The 16,154-nt window shown below is 38.4% G+C and overlaps 1 protein-coding gene across 6 annotated transcripts in view; it reads right to left on the reverse strand.

Moving 5' to 3' along the window:
• Positions 1-2,874: 2,874 nt before the first annotated feature.
• Positions 2,875-16,154, reverse strand: part of LOC134804184 (protein PRRC2C) — a 30,780-nt gene continuing 17,500 nt past the window's right edge. The window contains exons 12-15 of one of the 6 annotated variants that reach the window (XM_063777112.1): positions 15,790-15,960; positions 10,187-10,375; positions 8,390-8,621; positions 2,875-7,814 (exon numbers count right to left, since the gene is read on the reverse strand). In XM_063777112.1, the coding sequence (XP_063633182.1) occupies positions 7,702-7,814; positions 8,390-8,621; positions 10,187-10,375; positions 15,790-15,960 (705 nt within the window). In that variant the 3' untranslated portion in view covers positions 2,875-7,701. Of the gene's footprint in view, positions 7,831-8,389; positions 8,622-10,186; positions 10,376-15,789; positions 15,964-16,154 lie in introns of all 6 variants that reach the window. The other 5 variants (XM_063777114.1, XM_063777113.1, XM_063777111.1 and 2 more) reach the window with 5 other exon arrangements.

A 16,154-nucleotide genomic window follows, 5' to 3' on the forward strand; every position in this document is an offset into this window, starting at 1 on the left:
ATGGAGCTGGACTGTGGCCACGGGTACCAGTCTACCATGTAACTGAACCACTTCGTGTTTGGGCTCGTTTGATTCGTCGCAATAAGATGTTTGACACAAGATACTACTCAGGGTCTGATGATGGAGCTGATGATGATAGACAGGTACCCGTCGCCACCTTCGCGCTCCATCATCAGACCCTGTGTATCTTCAGTGTCAAAGATCTTGTTGAGACGAATCAAACGAGCCTAATCATGTTACTACATGGTTGATTGGTATCCGTGACCACCTTAATCATCATCAGATCCTCAGTACCAGTTCGTTTTTAAACCCTCGTTGATACAAACTTTACAACGTATAGGTACCAAATGCAATGACGAAACATGTAAATAAGCGAGTAGGTACCTATAATTTCTTTCGAGTAATATACCTTCATAAGTACGAGTATGGGGCTATTCATAAATTACGTCGTTTCAAATGGGAGGAGTGGGGGGGGGGGGGGTCTGGACATCGGATGATGGTAACATGACGTAGGAGGAAACAGATTCATCCGAAGCTTGATTTTTGGATGATTTGAGGGGGGGGGGGGTCAAAAATCGTCAAAAATAGATGACGTAATTTATGAACAGCCCCTATGTACATTTGCACTGCATTTAGTATTTTCGTACTTACCAAATAACAGTTTTAGAACTTTAAAAGTTAAGTACAGTTAGTGTTGTTATGGTTGATTTCAATATGCTTCGCGAAGGATCAAGAATGTTTAATCCATCATTGTAGTGCGAGTGTGGTAGAAGGGATCGGCATACTGAGCTCGCACGGCCCGCAGCGCGTAAAATACCTAAACTCGCTCAACGCCGAAATGTAATAGCGCTCTTAAGTACCTTTTGAATACATCAAACTAGTTTTTATGTTGCTGGATTCGTCAATCTATGCGTGCAAAGTTAAAACGGCCCTTTTTGTTTTGAGTTCCTAGATCGACGAAACCAGCAACATAAAAAACTAGTTTGATGTATTCAAAAGGTACTTAAATACACAATACAGTACGTAGCGGCCCCATTTTTTCAATATAATTCGTTAAATTTAAATAATCACGATTATTTAGCTGTGGCGCTAGTGTGCACGTTGATGGGCTCTTAACCCTTTACCAGGCTAAAAGGGAGATATATTTCAAACTTATGTTCTATTTTCAATTAGTAAAATTGACATGATTGTCATCTTTAAACTGTCAGCCTGATAAAGGGTTAAAATCTGTTAGTCTTAGTCTTATGCCTTACGGGAAACGGTCGAGGAGATAGGTTGTTCAGAGGGCTTACCGCGTACACCGAATTAAGGCGTAATTATAGAGCGACAGAGAAAGATGCCCGCAATTTGAGCACTTCGGTGTTCGCTGCATGGCCTCTGAAGCGGAAACCGCTAACAAATTCTAATATTTTGTTGGGCATGGTGTTAGGTCTCCAAAACTGCCGGGAGACAGCGGCGAGGCCAACTAGGTACTTCAGCGGTCTCATCAAATTGACTCCGACCTCGTTTTGAATACTACATATTGCACCCAAACTATGTACCTATTTTACATACACGTGTGGGGTATACATTTTTTAAAGTAAGTATATTTTGGAAAGCAGAGTGTCTGAACACAATGTAGTATAATTATTTAATCTGCTTTCATTTGATACCTCACACGTGTATGTGAAATACATAGTTTGGGTGCAATATTCACAACGAGGCGAGTAATTCTGAAGACGTCATTCCGCTGAAGTAGATGGCCGGCGCCGCTTTAGAGACCCAATGCCATGCCCAACAGTACCTATACTAAAAGTTGGTAGCGGTTTCCAACTCTGAACAGGACTATTATGTACTAAGTTAGCTTAGACAAACTCTACATTAATTGCGTACCTAAATGCTACTTATTTATTTAGTGACATTTCTAGGATATTATGTTATTTCTACTTAAAATCACGTTTTTTGCCATCCCAACAGGAAAACCATTGTCCCTAAAGATTGCATAGGTAGCTATATATTTTATAAACTTTCTGTTGTTTCCGCCATACAAAATATTATATATAGAAATATGGTGACAGAATAGGTAAATTTGTTATTATGATCAATGCCGTAGGCTGTTAGGTAGGTAACCTAACTCGTGCTCGTGAATACCCCATACTCATGTTACAGTAAAGTTCCCAGTTTGTCCCATTTTTGGAATGGCCCATAGCATATAGCATAGTCCCATGTGAATTGAGGGAACTCCTCAAATCTTGATGGATTCAGATCCAGACCTTGAAAAGTAGGTACGCGAAGCGCGAAACTGTTTAGTGATAATGACTGTTTGGCCTTAACTTACTCGCATCAGAGAGCCTACCGCGAAAACCGAAATCCGCAAAATTGGGGGAATCTTTCTCTTTTACTCCAATGAAGGCGTAATTAGAGTGTCAGAAAGATCCCGCAATTTGAGAACTTAGATTTTTGCGTTCGGCGCTTACGACGTTTTGGTCGCGTGGTAAAGGTTGCGATTGCGACGATGGCTTCTCTCTATTAGTAAACTAATAATAGATCAATGACCATCAGGGTCGACATTCAGTTCGCCAGTTTGTTGCCGCTTTTAAGATTTGTGGCTGAATTTTTGTCCCGTCCGCGGAAAAATCCCTTTAGATAATTATAGAAATTGAAAAAGTTCACTACGATCTAGTTATAACTAAGTATGTAAGTATGTTTTAAAAGCGACTTGGGCCATACTATGGACTATTTCCAGATTTTAATGCATAGGTACTGGCCTTTTCGAGAAGGGGGATTTTTTTGTTTAAACATACACAGAGAGATTTGGCGAGAGCCATTTCATTTTGTATGAACTCATGACATTTGTGGAACTCAGTATAAGGATTTCTAAATAAAAGCTATAAATCGATCATAATATTTTTATTCGCATACAATAATTGATTATGATACATTGAGCGCAAAACGCGCGTCGCTAGCGGCCGTCTAGCGAGCAAACGCTCGCTCGCCTTTCGCTTCAAATTACATTACAATATTCATTTATATTGCAGCTTTCATGTTGCAATAACCGTCGCTACATATTCACTAGTGAGAAGTCTAGAGGCAGCATCTGTCAGTACGTGTCGGCGCGGGCGCCTTCGCACGAGGCCGCTAACCGTTCGCGTATATACTTAAATATAGCAGTCCAATAGACTATCCCTTGTCTCTTCATCAAATATATTTACATACAGACAAACGGCGCGGCAGGCGCGCCGACGCCGATCCCGGCCCGCGCGGCGAATCCGGGCGGCAGACGGATCCACCATACACTTCCAAAGTACTCTAACAGATCCTTTTCTTGCAAGCCTCAATGCCCTTACACGGCTCAAATACAAATATAGTTAGTTATTTGCAAGAAAGAAGGTACATAACGGTGTTTCTTTATAATAAGAACCTTCGGCATCCTACAACTGGATTGATGTTATATTCGTATTAACTATCATGCGATACATTCAACATTATATTACACATGCAACAGGTAAGCGTAAACCAAGTCACTGACTGTTCATAAAAGGAGATCAGGAGTAAATGGGAGCTCCGAGCGCAACGCTTGGCTCCTCCCCTCACATTAGCACAGAGATTGATTTGTCTCATTAGTCCGTAACGCAGTCGTAGACAACCTCTGGATTTAATCAAAGTACTCTAAGGCAGTATCATAACGTGTAGTAGGATGTACACAACAATGGAAGAAAACGGTTGTAATTATTACACGACTATCTAAATCTAGCTATAAACAACACCGTTGCCCGGACCGGACGCATGTTATATAAGCTCGTCGGTTGGCTAAGTAATCGTGCCCATACACACAGCTTGCTACAAGTCTTGATATATTTTATCGAGACGCCACGCGTGCAGATGCGTTACACTAGAATAGACATGCCAAATAAGTATGGAATTGTGATCGTGATCAAATTCTCTTGATATAATAACATTATAACTGGGCCACCCGTGCAAAGGTGAAGTCTTACGAACTTTTCATAAGTAAGGTGGTTGTTCTGATTGATTAAAATACTTACCTATACCTGTCATTATATCTATATGTACATTCTTTTCTAGTGTCGGTATAATACACAATGATGGCATAAATGATTTTTAAGTATGTATGTGACCAAAATAGCGTAAAATGTGTCAAAACTTGTAGAAAACGTACCGATAACTACTTATTAGAACCAAGACCATCTCCCGCCTCCTGCGATGCTAGCCGCTTGCATGCAGTCTTTGCCACTGGCGCAGAGGCTGCAGCTCAAAGGTACGGCTTTCGGCGCCTAAGAATCACGCAAGCGAATGTCTCTAATTCCAACCACCACTTTTACTCAGAATGCTGCTTAAAACGGTGGAGGTCTATAATTAGTAACATCCAGTTGCAGAAAGTATGCATTAAACCAATATTATATCTAAGTCTTATTCGATTCTAACTCGTCTACTTTATTTTATCAAAAGGACTGTATAAGTTCTATGTGAGGAAGTTGAAACTAAATAACTAAATGTATCAATAAACAGATGTAGCTTTATAGTGAGTCTAAAATAGAGTTAGACCAAGATAAGTCAGCTACGATTTTGATATCACAGCAGTCCAAGTGTTTTACACGTCATAGGATGGTATTCCACCTATCCAATTTCTTTGTCCAATCTGTATTGCGTCTCACATTTTTCTTTAGTGAGAGAGTGAGACATGCACTGACATTGGACAAATAAATTGGACAGATGGAATACCAACCATAATTTCATAGAAGTTTGACGTTTAAAATAACACCTGCACTGCGTGTGCTATCAAAATCTAAATTGCAGACCTTATGTTGGTTTAACTCTGTTTTGATAGAATTTGCGTCGTATTGGCGAATTGAGTCTGGCGTGTGTATCGCTGTGGGGTAAAGTGGGGCCGGGACAGAGGGCCGGGCCGCCGTTGCTCGGACAGCTTTTCTAACTTGTAGCAGTCACGAGTAATGATAAGGTATCTATATGTGTAAAGTTATAAAACACTAAGACAATGCCGTTCTTATAATTTATTCCTTTCCAATAGCGTAGCCGTAAACTTTTTGTGGAATAGAAAACAGTCTGCCTATGTCAGATACATACACACAATGCATTCGCTTTTGAAATATATCATCGCAAACAGCTATATAGGTAGAAAAAAAACCAACGGTTTCGACCCCACCACACCACCACATCCAGTTGTCGACGAAATTATAGAATGTCGTATCTGAGATACGTATCTGAGTTGGTGAGCCAACTTTGAGTTGAATGCAAAAAATATATGACCCCGTTTTAAAGAAATTATTAATAAAAAACGCACACGCAAATCAGTCGCGTTTTCTAATTTTGTATTGAGCTAAACTTATAAAATGTAGTGCCATCAATTGTAAACAAATGATAAAACAAAAGGCCACTGCATTTTAAATAATTTAGGTCATTTCCAAGATAATGCTAATACATGCTGGATAAAGTGTATTTAGAAATTAACCTAGTTTATGCACAGGCACTTGTAGGATTGCTTCTTGATGTTTGTAAAAATCATTCTAGTGTATTGCTTTTTATAATACTACATATAAAATTGGCAAAACAGTCGGCCGCCACTTAACACGGATTGCCGGTGCTACATTTCTGTTATTTCCATCTTAACGGAATTGGTGTACGCCTTGTATGCAATATGCTACCAACTAAGCTACATAATAGTTACAGCAAGGGTGTGCGATGTACGTGTAGACTGAGAGGGCAACACTAGAAGTGAGGTGCGTGTTCAACTAATTCATAAATGCGCCGTATTCAAGCAATGGGGTACCTACTTACTGTTGGTTGTTGGTAAGGAGAAGGCGCTAACGCCATTAAGATTCAATTAGAATTAACCTTATCAACAGCGGATAATATGGTATATCCCTTGTTTGAAAACGTCACAAATTTTTGAACTTGTGATAAACTGACAGGATGTTCTAATTACTCGGCGGATAAATTAAGCAGAGGGCATCCAACAGCCCCCTGTTGGCCTACTACAACATCAACTCCACACTTTGGCTATATATCAGAAAAATAAATAAATTTAACTCGCACTATGTTCTTATGGCGTCTGTTAGCAATGCCTCTGTCTTATATCAAAGATTGCTGTGAACTGATGATTGATTTTACCTAAAGTTGTACAGAAGTAAAAGAGTTGAGAATGGTAAAGAGAGAATGAGTCCACTTAAGAAAAATATTTGGCTACTTAGTTCAGTTTGATTTTACGGAGCGACCCCATTGAGGTATTTTAACAAGTCATAATCGTCTAGTAGTGAATATACTAGAATTTAAATTTTAGAAACTATATAAACCATTAATTATCAGAAGTAAATTTAGTCTCATATCATAATCATTACATAATTTAATAAATAAATTACTCTTAAGCATTATTGCTATTTCATAATACAATTTAGAGTTAATACAAATTATACACATACAATTCGAATTTCAAGTAGTCAGTATCAAATACAAAAGCCGCCAAAATGTTCAGATCCATCGGGAATCGGGACTGGAGTCCTCAACGCGCGGAATAGGCGACCCGAAGTATTTGAACAGCTTGACTACCCCCTACTTTATGGCCGGCGTCCACTAACGCCAGGATAATTATTGTAGACAAACAGTAATTGATCTTAATATTATAAGTTAAGGTAGCAATTTAAATGACTACGAGAATACTTAATTTTGGCGTAGATTGGCCAGTTAGCATTGAGATTACGCTAGTAACTCCACTACATTAAGTTTCATTACTGTTCGTATAATGAGCGCCAGCCATTACCGTTCAACCGTCTGTAAAATGTTCATTCAAAGGCATCATATATGTAATCATATTTACGTACATTTTGTACGGAGATCAGTGCTTGCTACGTTACCTACAGAAGACCTAATGAAAACTCTAGTATAATAATAATAGGTATTGCACAGATATCATAACGAGCGAGTATTTATGAGTCATACGGAATGACAAGATCGTATGCGGATTACATGTGATAGAATTAATAGCGAATCAATAAATGTATGTAAGTTATAGTATAAATAAAATAGTTGTTGATTGTCGGATGTTATGCTGTTAACCGCCATTCACAATTCTTTGACATCAGACAGAGTGTGCGGTCGATATAGTTATAAATATATAGACACAGTTTGATGAGAAATGTAATAGCTGCATTTTGAGGACTTTTGACATAGATATTTTAAGTAACTAATATTACACGTTAAAAGCACTTTGAAGTTCATGCTTGTAATTAAAACCATAGCATCTAGTTTGCTATAAATCATAATAACACTATATTTATTATTATATTTTGAAATAAATCAATTAAAAGTAGTAATTCTAGAAACTAGTTTCCGATCAATCATTACAATTATTAATCATAATATCCAGTTCACAGAAAACTCATTATAAAGTGTGAACAATCTACGAGCGAACTCAGTATTATGTCGTAAATTAATACTTGTCGTCGCAGCCTTTTTCGGCCGGACTGGACAATGCAATAAATTCATTAAAATACAATAATGTCAATAATTCAAATAATAACATTGTATGCATAAGTGCATTGAGATTTGTATGAAAAAAAATTGTCTGCCAGTGTTTGCACCTCACATAATCTTAATCTTCGATAATTTACGTTTAACTTATAATACCGAAATCGTCGGTCGGCGTTTTGCTTGTTTGGGTAGAGGCGGGCGGAGCCGCGCGGCGCGCGCTCACTCGGCCTTCACCTCGGCGGGCTGCGCCTCCACGGGCGGCGCCTCCGCCTCCTCGGGCGCCGCGACCGGCTCGCCGCCCTCCGAGGGCCGCTCCATCACGCCGCCGCCATCTGTACCCACATTATACTATGTATAATACACATAAGCTGCCTACTTTTACCTTCATTCAAGTTTCGCATAAGTTACATAAACATATTGACATAGTTATACATAAGTAAAAGCGTTTCAGTAATCAAATATTTCGAGAGCTAACGCATGTAATCAAAACTCCAAATGGCTCAGTAAAAAGTAGTAAGATTCAAATAAAAAACATTTTTTCAAGAAGTTTCTTTTTATATGGAAGGGTTATTGATGCATGGTGGCAACTGATTCCATAGCAGTCATTCGGTACACATTAATCGCGTATTATTATGTTTTTTTAAAAACAGTTAATTGACCCTAACGTGTTAAGATTCCATCATCCTATATACAAAGTGTATACACCACCTACTGAAAACCTCAAAACAGTTTGCTCAGAATTGAGCCAAGATTGAATCAAAGCAACTTTAATGATGTAATATTTTCACCAAGCCCAATCTTAAAAATGTAACGTAAATGAAGGAAGGAAAGAATTGTCCGTAGTTTATCAGTAGTCAATGTTACACGTCATATACGCCACAGGACTCACGAGTACTTTTCAGCGTACATATGTATGGTAGTTGTTGCAGTGGATACTGACTGCGCTGGTGGTGGTGGTAGTAGAGATTGTGTCGCGGCGGCGCGTGGTGCGGGCGTGCGGGCGCGGGCGGCGCGCGGTACAGCGGCATGGCGGGCGCATGCGGCCGCTGGATGGGCGCGGGGTAGCGCGGCGCCGCCAGTCCGCCGCGCGGCATGCCGCCGCCGCCGCCGCCGCACCGCCCGTTGTTGCCGCCGCCCATCTGAAATAATACCCACATGGGAATGAGCTACAATGTCAAGATAAATCAACTTCTTTATGTCACTTCTTGCCATGTTTATGTTCCCATTGGACTTTCTTTAGTCGCCCTAGTTTTATGCCACGTAAATTAAATGATGTATATTTGTGGTAGTTATAACTGTTATAAGCCCATTTCACAACAGACAATCTACCAAGCATTTTTAGTACAATGAACTAGAATAGGTAACAAGTCTGACTAGAGCTCAAAAATGACCCCACGTACACATGCCCACCCCACATGCACTCAACTATAAAGCACACAGTTTGACGTCAAATATTGTAATGCCGCCAATTAAAACTTTTATTGACTAATCACATCTTTTTAATAAGCAACTGGGTAATATTGAATGCTGCGGGCTAAGTTTATTTATGGAGAAGGGATAACTGTCGGTGGTATGTGTCAGTCATATCTTAGACAGTTTTCGCCAAAAATGCACTACAGTAGAATCCGTTTATTATGACTCCGCTTATACTGACCAACCGCTTACAATGACGTAATTACTATGCGAAGTTTGGTTTCCATATAAAATTCTTTGTGACAAATTCGGATAAGATGACTTCGCTTATAGTGACAAATCGCTTACTATGACCTAAAAATCCTATTTCCATGAAATTATGTCCGGTTACACTGACACATTCGCTGGTTTTCATGGCCGTCACCACGTCTTTCCCTGCGAGGACGTTTGGTGCATTCGTGGCGTGTAAGGTATTTTAGTTTTGATTCTCAGTGACAAGTTGATATTTGTTACAAGTTTAATAAAACTCATTTCTTACAAAGGAATTTGAGATTAATTTGGAAAACATAACAAAAATAAGAAGTTGTACAACTATGTTTTATATGACATCCGCTTAGTATGGCGTGTTTGTCATTTCCCTTCGATGTCATTATAAGCGGATTCTACTGTATATACAATTTTTTAATAAACAGATAGGTCTGAAAGCGTACATTCGAAATTTATAATAAAGGGGGAAAAAATTGGTTAAGAGCAACGCACGGATTGCGCAGGTTGCCGATTCAAGTCCCGCCGGAAGCGTAATTTATTCCATTTTTTCCTTTAATATAAAATTTGTACTGATGAAATTCGAACGAACTATGTATAGTATACCTATTAAGACACCTGCGCCGAAGGCCTGGGCCTTAACCTTGCCTACTTCATATTTTTATAAATAGATGCTGTTAAGCAATAATGGTCAACCCTCAAACCGCATATTATTGCAAAAAGATGTCAACTCAAAAAAATGCGCTTACTAGACAATTGGATAAGTGGGGATGTTACCATTCACATGATTAATATGAAATTGCAGTTTTGTCTATGGTACATGAGTACATTACATGGGTATGAGGATATTAAACATTTGAAACTAAAAAAACCATGTACCTTCTTTAGTCCAGGTAGGTACCAAATTAGGTAGTTATTCTACTCGTAACAAACGTTGCAAAATAACAAGAAATTGCGATTTAGGTATAGTGAGCTGCAAAGTGCATGGACATCTATTGTGACGTGATACTATGATATTGCATCTAACCTGCTGCTGATGTTGCTGATGCTGTTGGTGCTGTGGGTGCTGTTGGTGCTGCGGGTGTTGCTGGTGTTGCTGGTGCTGCGGGTGCTGCGGATGCTGCGGGTGGTGCTGGTGCGGAGTGTGCGCGGGCGGCGGGTGCGGCGGCGGCGCGTGGTACTTGTGCTGCGGCGGGGAGTGCGGCGGCTTTTGTACCTACACAACAACGCATTGCGTATTCATACAAAGTCATTCTAGTCTGTTTCTTGTTCCAACTGATTTTGATAACGCTTAAACATAAAACAGTACATATTCAAGTATGTATGTAGCATGACAAATACGAACACTTCCGAGAAAATACAATGGTAAAGAACATCACACACACTACATCTGTACACAGAGAATACTACAGGTTGTTTGGTAGGTAGGTACAGTGGCGTTCACTTTTGAACGCCAGTGTACAAAGCCTTTTTCTGTTTCTAAATTTCTTATATATTCTTATTTTATCTAACTAAAATTTGTACCTGCATAACTACAACACAACCTGGACACTAGTGATCACAATTTGGCAATGACGGTGTATCTAGTGCTTGATACATTACGGGGAAAGAATTTTTTTTTTTTAATCAAAATGAAAATCAACTCGTCTTTTTTATCTAAAATAACTTGAGTTTGGGACCAGGGATCGGATACCGGTATTTTATGTACGGGTACGAACCCGGGATTTTTTCGTTCTTTTTTAATTATTTCATTTCTAATTGGGCAATCTAATAATACGAAGTCGTTACCTAAAAACACATTTGGAGTAAAAAATAATTCGAAATATATGTTTATTTCGAGGTGCATGCAAAATAATGAACAAAAAGAAAACCAAAATAAATTAACTTAATATCATTTCTTTTTAAAAAAAAAGGGAACCACCTTCAAAAAACCAACCCACTGAAAAGCACAAAATAATTTTTATATGGCACCCCTATACGTGTCCAGTCCCTATTCCGTCGTAAAGCAAATTTCTGCCAAAAAGTAATTAATACCTAATAATAAGAAAATTAATAATCATCCGGGTAATTACTTAGTTTTTGAAGTCCACTAGGTACAGCCAGGGTTCAGCATCAGCTCTATCGTGGGTACTGCTCTCCCGAGTGCTCATCAAGATATGACGGATGACCAAAACAGCGGGTGCCTATGTTGCACCAAACCTGAGTTCCACTAGGTACAGCCAGGGTTCAGCATCAGATCAGATCTATGTATACTAAAACCTTCTCCAGAATGTAACAAACACTTTTCTGAAAACCGCATCAAAATCGGTTCAACCAAACGCGAGATAATCGCGAACAAACATACATACATACATAGGTACATACATACATACATACATACATACGGGTCAAACTGAGAACCTCCTTTTTTTTTGAAGGCGGTTAAAAATGACGGCGTGGGTTAGAGACGACTTACGAATATTTTATTACAATATTTACATTTTCAAAGTATAAATACGTTTTTAATAAGTAAATTCAAAAAGAAGTATAATTCATGACTAAATAAAGGCTGCTATTTAACTGATCACCAGATTTAGTAAAATTTAATACCAAAAAAATCTATTTTACCACCCTAAAATCATGAATGATCACCAAAATTATAACACCATTTTAATGTGAAATGATTACCAATTTTATTACATTTTACTATCCTTTTAAAGGAAATGACACCAAAGTAATCATTATTAACCCAAAAATAGTCAATGATTACCAAATTTCAATCCCCATTTTAATGTGAAATGATAACCAAATTTTTACATCTTGCTATCCTATTAAAGAAAATGACACCAAAATAAATATTGTAAACCCAAAAATAGTAAATGACCACCAAAATTAGAACTCCATTTTAATGTAAAATGATAACCAAATTTTTAAATCTTGCTATCCTATTAAAGCAAATGGCTCCAAAATAATCATTGTAAACTCAAAAATAGTAAATGATCACAAAATTGTAACCACATTTTAATTAAAAATGTGCAATCATTTAATATACGTTATCCTATTAAATGAATTAATCCACTTCGTCACCTTTTTCTAGTAGCATTTTATTTCTGTAACAGTCGCAGCTCTAACCTAACCTAACCCACTTTTCTAGTAGCATTTTGTTTCTGTAAGGGTCGCAGTTCAAACCTAACCTAACCCACTTTTCTAGTAGCATTTCTTTTCTGCAAGGGTCGCAGTTCAAACCTAACCTAACCCACTTTTCTAGTAGCATTTCGTTTCTGTATGGGTCGCAGTTCAAACCTAACCTAACCCACTTTTCTAGTAGCATTTCTTTTCTGTAAGGGTCGCAGTTCAAACCTAACCTAACCCACTTTTCTAGTAGCGTTTCGTATCTGTATGGGTAGCAGTTGAAACTTAACCTAACCTACTTTTCTAGTACCATTTCGTTTCTGTAAGGGTCGCAGTGCTAACCTAACCTAACCCACTTAACTGATAGCAGTTTAACTTACTTTTCTAGTAGCATAACGAAATGCTACTAGAAAAGTAGATTAGGTTAGGTAGGTATGCGGTGCGGGCTACGGGGGGTTGAGCGGGAGGGGCTAGTAATTTTGGCATCAGTTTACTTTATTTGGTAATATGTATAAATTTTTTGGTAATCATAGTGGTTTATTTAGGTGAAAATATCGCATTAATTTGGTCTTCAAGATTTGGTGATCATTAATGATTTTTGGTGATCATTCAATATATTTGGTATTTGAATACAATTTGAAGTGCAGTCGTAATTAAAGTGGTGGTACTTTTGTATTTTTAGGCCTTATTTTTTTGGTGTTCAGTAATTTTTTTTGGTAAGCATGATTTTTTTATTTAGGGTACCAAAGTATTTTTTGGTGGTCATTATATTTGTAGCCCTAAATAAATATCGTGTTACAAGTACTATACCTATAGTGCGTCAAGCAAATCTTGTCAGTAGCAATGTAAAGCAAACTAAAGTAGGGCAACACTCAAAGAGTAGTATTGCGCTAAGAAAAGCAGCAATGAGCAATGTACATCGACCCAAAACTTTCTTTTCCGCTGAGCGCGCCCTATTACGTACGTCAATTCAAATTGTCACTCGCGAATTTCTCTATTGAAAATGTTTGAAATTGTTATTAATAGGTATGGACGGACAATTTAAAAGCGGTGTGTGATGTTGATAAAAATATTAACTAATTTGAAGATCTCAAAATAAAATTAGAAGTGGATTATACCGTTAAACAAGAATGTATGAATAAAAACATTGTTTCACCAGGTAGATGTCCAACTGGATTTCAATATTTTATTAGATTTCTCAGTTGGCACTGTAGGCATTGTAGGCACCTTTTAGCTTTGATTAAGCACAATCTTATTTAATATATTGGTATTTAATAGCAGAAATATCTCTTGAAATAGAATCGATTCAAAATGTAAACAAAGATGATGGCTGTCATTCGCGGTCCACATTCCACAGATAAAACACAGATGACACGCGATTTTCGAATTATTCGAACACAGTGTTGCTAACCCGCGATTTTTCAAATTTGCCGCCGTTTGCTACTGACAAGATTTGCTTGACCCAGTATATCTTACTAACTTAACTTTTTAATAAGATGTAACCTAAAATTAAATTGTAAACTAAACTAACATTAAAATAAACCTACTAAAAATTAAACAACAATAGAAAAAATACCCACCTATGAAAGGTCCCCCAAGTCTGTGCCCTGCGGAAGGGTGCCCATGAGGCTGGCTACATTACCCCGCTGGATGGCTATGCCTATTAAGTTAAATGTTTTCCCGCCAAACACTGTCTTTGTTTTACAGTAGCGGAAAAAATCTATCATATTGTGATTTTTCTGTAAAATATATCAAAATAGATGAAACCAGGGACTGAATTTGTTAATAACTAATAAAAAAAGGTTGCATTGATTTAGGGCCAGTTGCACCAACCACATTTGACAGACTGATCAACGTCAGCCGGCGCGCCCCGGCGCCTTACTATGAAACTTTCCATACATCAAAAATTAGCGAACTCTTTAACGGTACGAACAGTTTGGTGCAACTGACCCTTATTCTAGGCCCAATATATGCTAACAGGCCGGGTACGGTACATATTTCAAAAATCTATTTGAATTCGTATTTCTGGAACATGACGTCCGGTCACGTGTAGTATATAAGTCGATAAAAAACAGAATATCGTGTTAATTCGTAACAATATTTGTAAGAATTATGAGTTCCGTCATGGGGAGACCTCGTGGAAATAAAAACTTATCATATCAGTAGCTATAAAAGAAGCAATTGTAATGGGGTACAAAAATGGCTTAACGCAATCGACGCTGGTTAAGCAATTTCAACTTCATCAGTCGACTATATCGAAGGTTTTAAAACGCGAAAAGCTTCACGGATGTGTAAAAAAGCCCAACAAACCTGGTCGCCCACGCTGTTCATCACATTTGGTTGACCGCAACATTTTGAGATTAGCCAGAGACAATCCATGATTCACGGCGAGCGACATTATGCGAGAAATATCGGCTGGAGATTCAGTTTCTGTGACCGTACGTACGTACTATAAGAAATCGTCTGATTGATGGTGGACTTCGTGCTCGTCGCCCTGCTAAGAAACCACTTATTTCCAAGAAGAATCGGACAGCTAGAAAAAAATATGCGAAAGAACATCTTTCTTGGACTGCCGAAATGTGGGAAAAGGTAATTTGGAGCAACGAATCCATGTTTTTACTGTTTGGAACAGATGGAATTACGTACGTACGACGCCCCGACAATGCTCGCTATGACCCCAAGTACCAGCTCCCTACAGTCAAGCACGGCGGCGGCTCCCTTATGGTATGGGGATGTTTCAGTGCAAGTGGCGTTCGTCCGTTACATCGAATAAACGGGATTATGACAAAGGAAGTATATGAAGAAATATTACAAGATGTTTTTCTTCCCTGGGCACGCCAAAATTTCGGCAGGGCGTTTATATTTCAACAAGATAATGACCCGAAACATTCATCGAATCTTGTTAAGCAGTGGTTCAAAAAACGTAGAGTGAGGAATTTGGAATGGCCCAGTCAAAGTCCGGACTTGAATCCGATAGAAAATCTATGGAAGGAGCTAGGACGTCGTGTGAGTGCAAGAAAAGCAAGAAATATCAATGAAAGATTTGAGCAATTAAAGGAAGAATGGGAACGCATTCCAAATTATTTCCTCGCAAAGCTGATTGCATCACTGCCCCGAAGATGCCAAGCTGTTCTTGATGCAAAGGGTTTCAGTACCAAGTACTAATCATATATTTTGATTTTCAGTCAAGAATCTGTTATTTTTGTTGTTTTTTTTTGTTAATAAACCACTTTTACCTATACTTTGCGTTTTAGTTATTTTAGGTACTTTTAAATAAATTTGTGCAAAACGAGTGTCTTTTATGATATCATATGAATGTAATATATGATTATACTCTCCATTTAAAGAGCTTTCATATGATAATAGTTAAGGTATGTTTAGTCGATCACATATAGAAATATTTAATAAAAACACAAATATGATAATTTTTTTCCGCTACTGTATATTTGTCTATTGCAAAATTTATCGAGTGACCTAATATGTATAATGTGCCAAAAAAAAGGTATGGTGTGTACTCACGTTGGGCTTGGATTGCTTGCCCTGCGGCGTGGGCGAGGCGGGCTCGCAGAGCGGCGCGAAGCCGTTGGCGTGCTCGTGAAGCGGGCTCTTGAGCTGCTGCGGCGGCGGGCGCTGCTGCGCGGCCGAGGGCGGCGGCGCGAACTGCTGCTGTAGCGGTGCGCGGAACTGTTGCTGCTGTATCAACAATAGTTTCTTTTTATTACTTTCACCAGTCAATAAAGGGTTTTGACAAATTATAATCAGATAAATATATCCAGAGTTCAGCCATCAACAAAAATATATAACCGAATATACAAAACTGAAGAATTTTGTCTTTACCGAAACGTCAGCTGGGCATTTCTATTTAAAGTTGTACCAAATAATTT

This window comes from Cydia splendana, chromosome Z (genome assembly GCF_910591565.1).
Source record: "Cydia splendana chromosome Z, ilCydSple1.2, whole genome shotgun sequence".
NCBI classification, from domain to species: Eukaryota; Metazoa; Arthropoda; class Insecta; order Lepidoptera; family Tortricidae; genus Cydia; species Cydia splendana.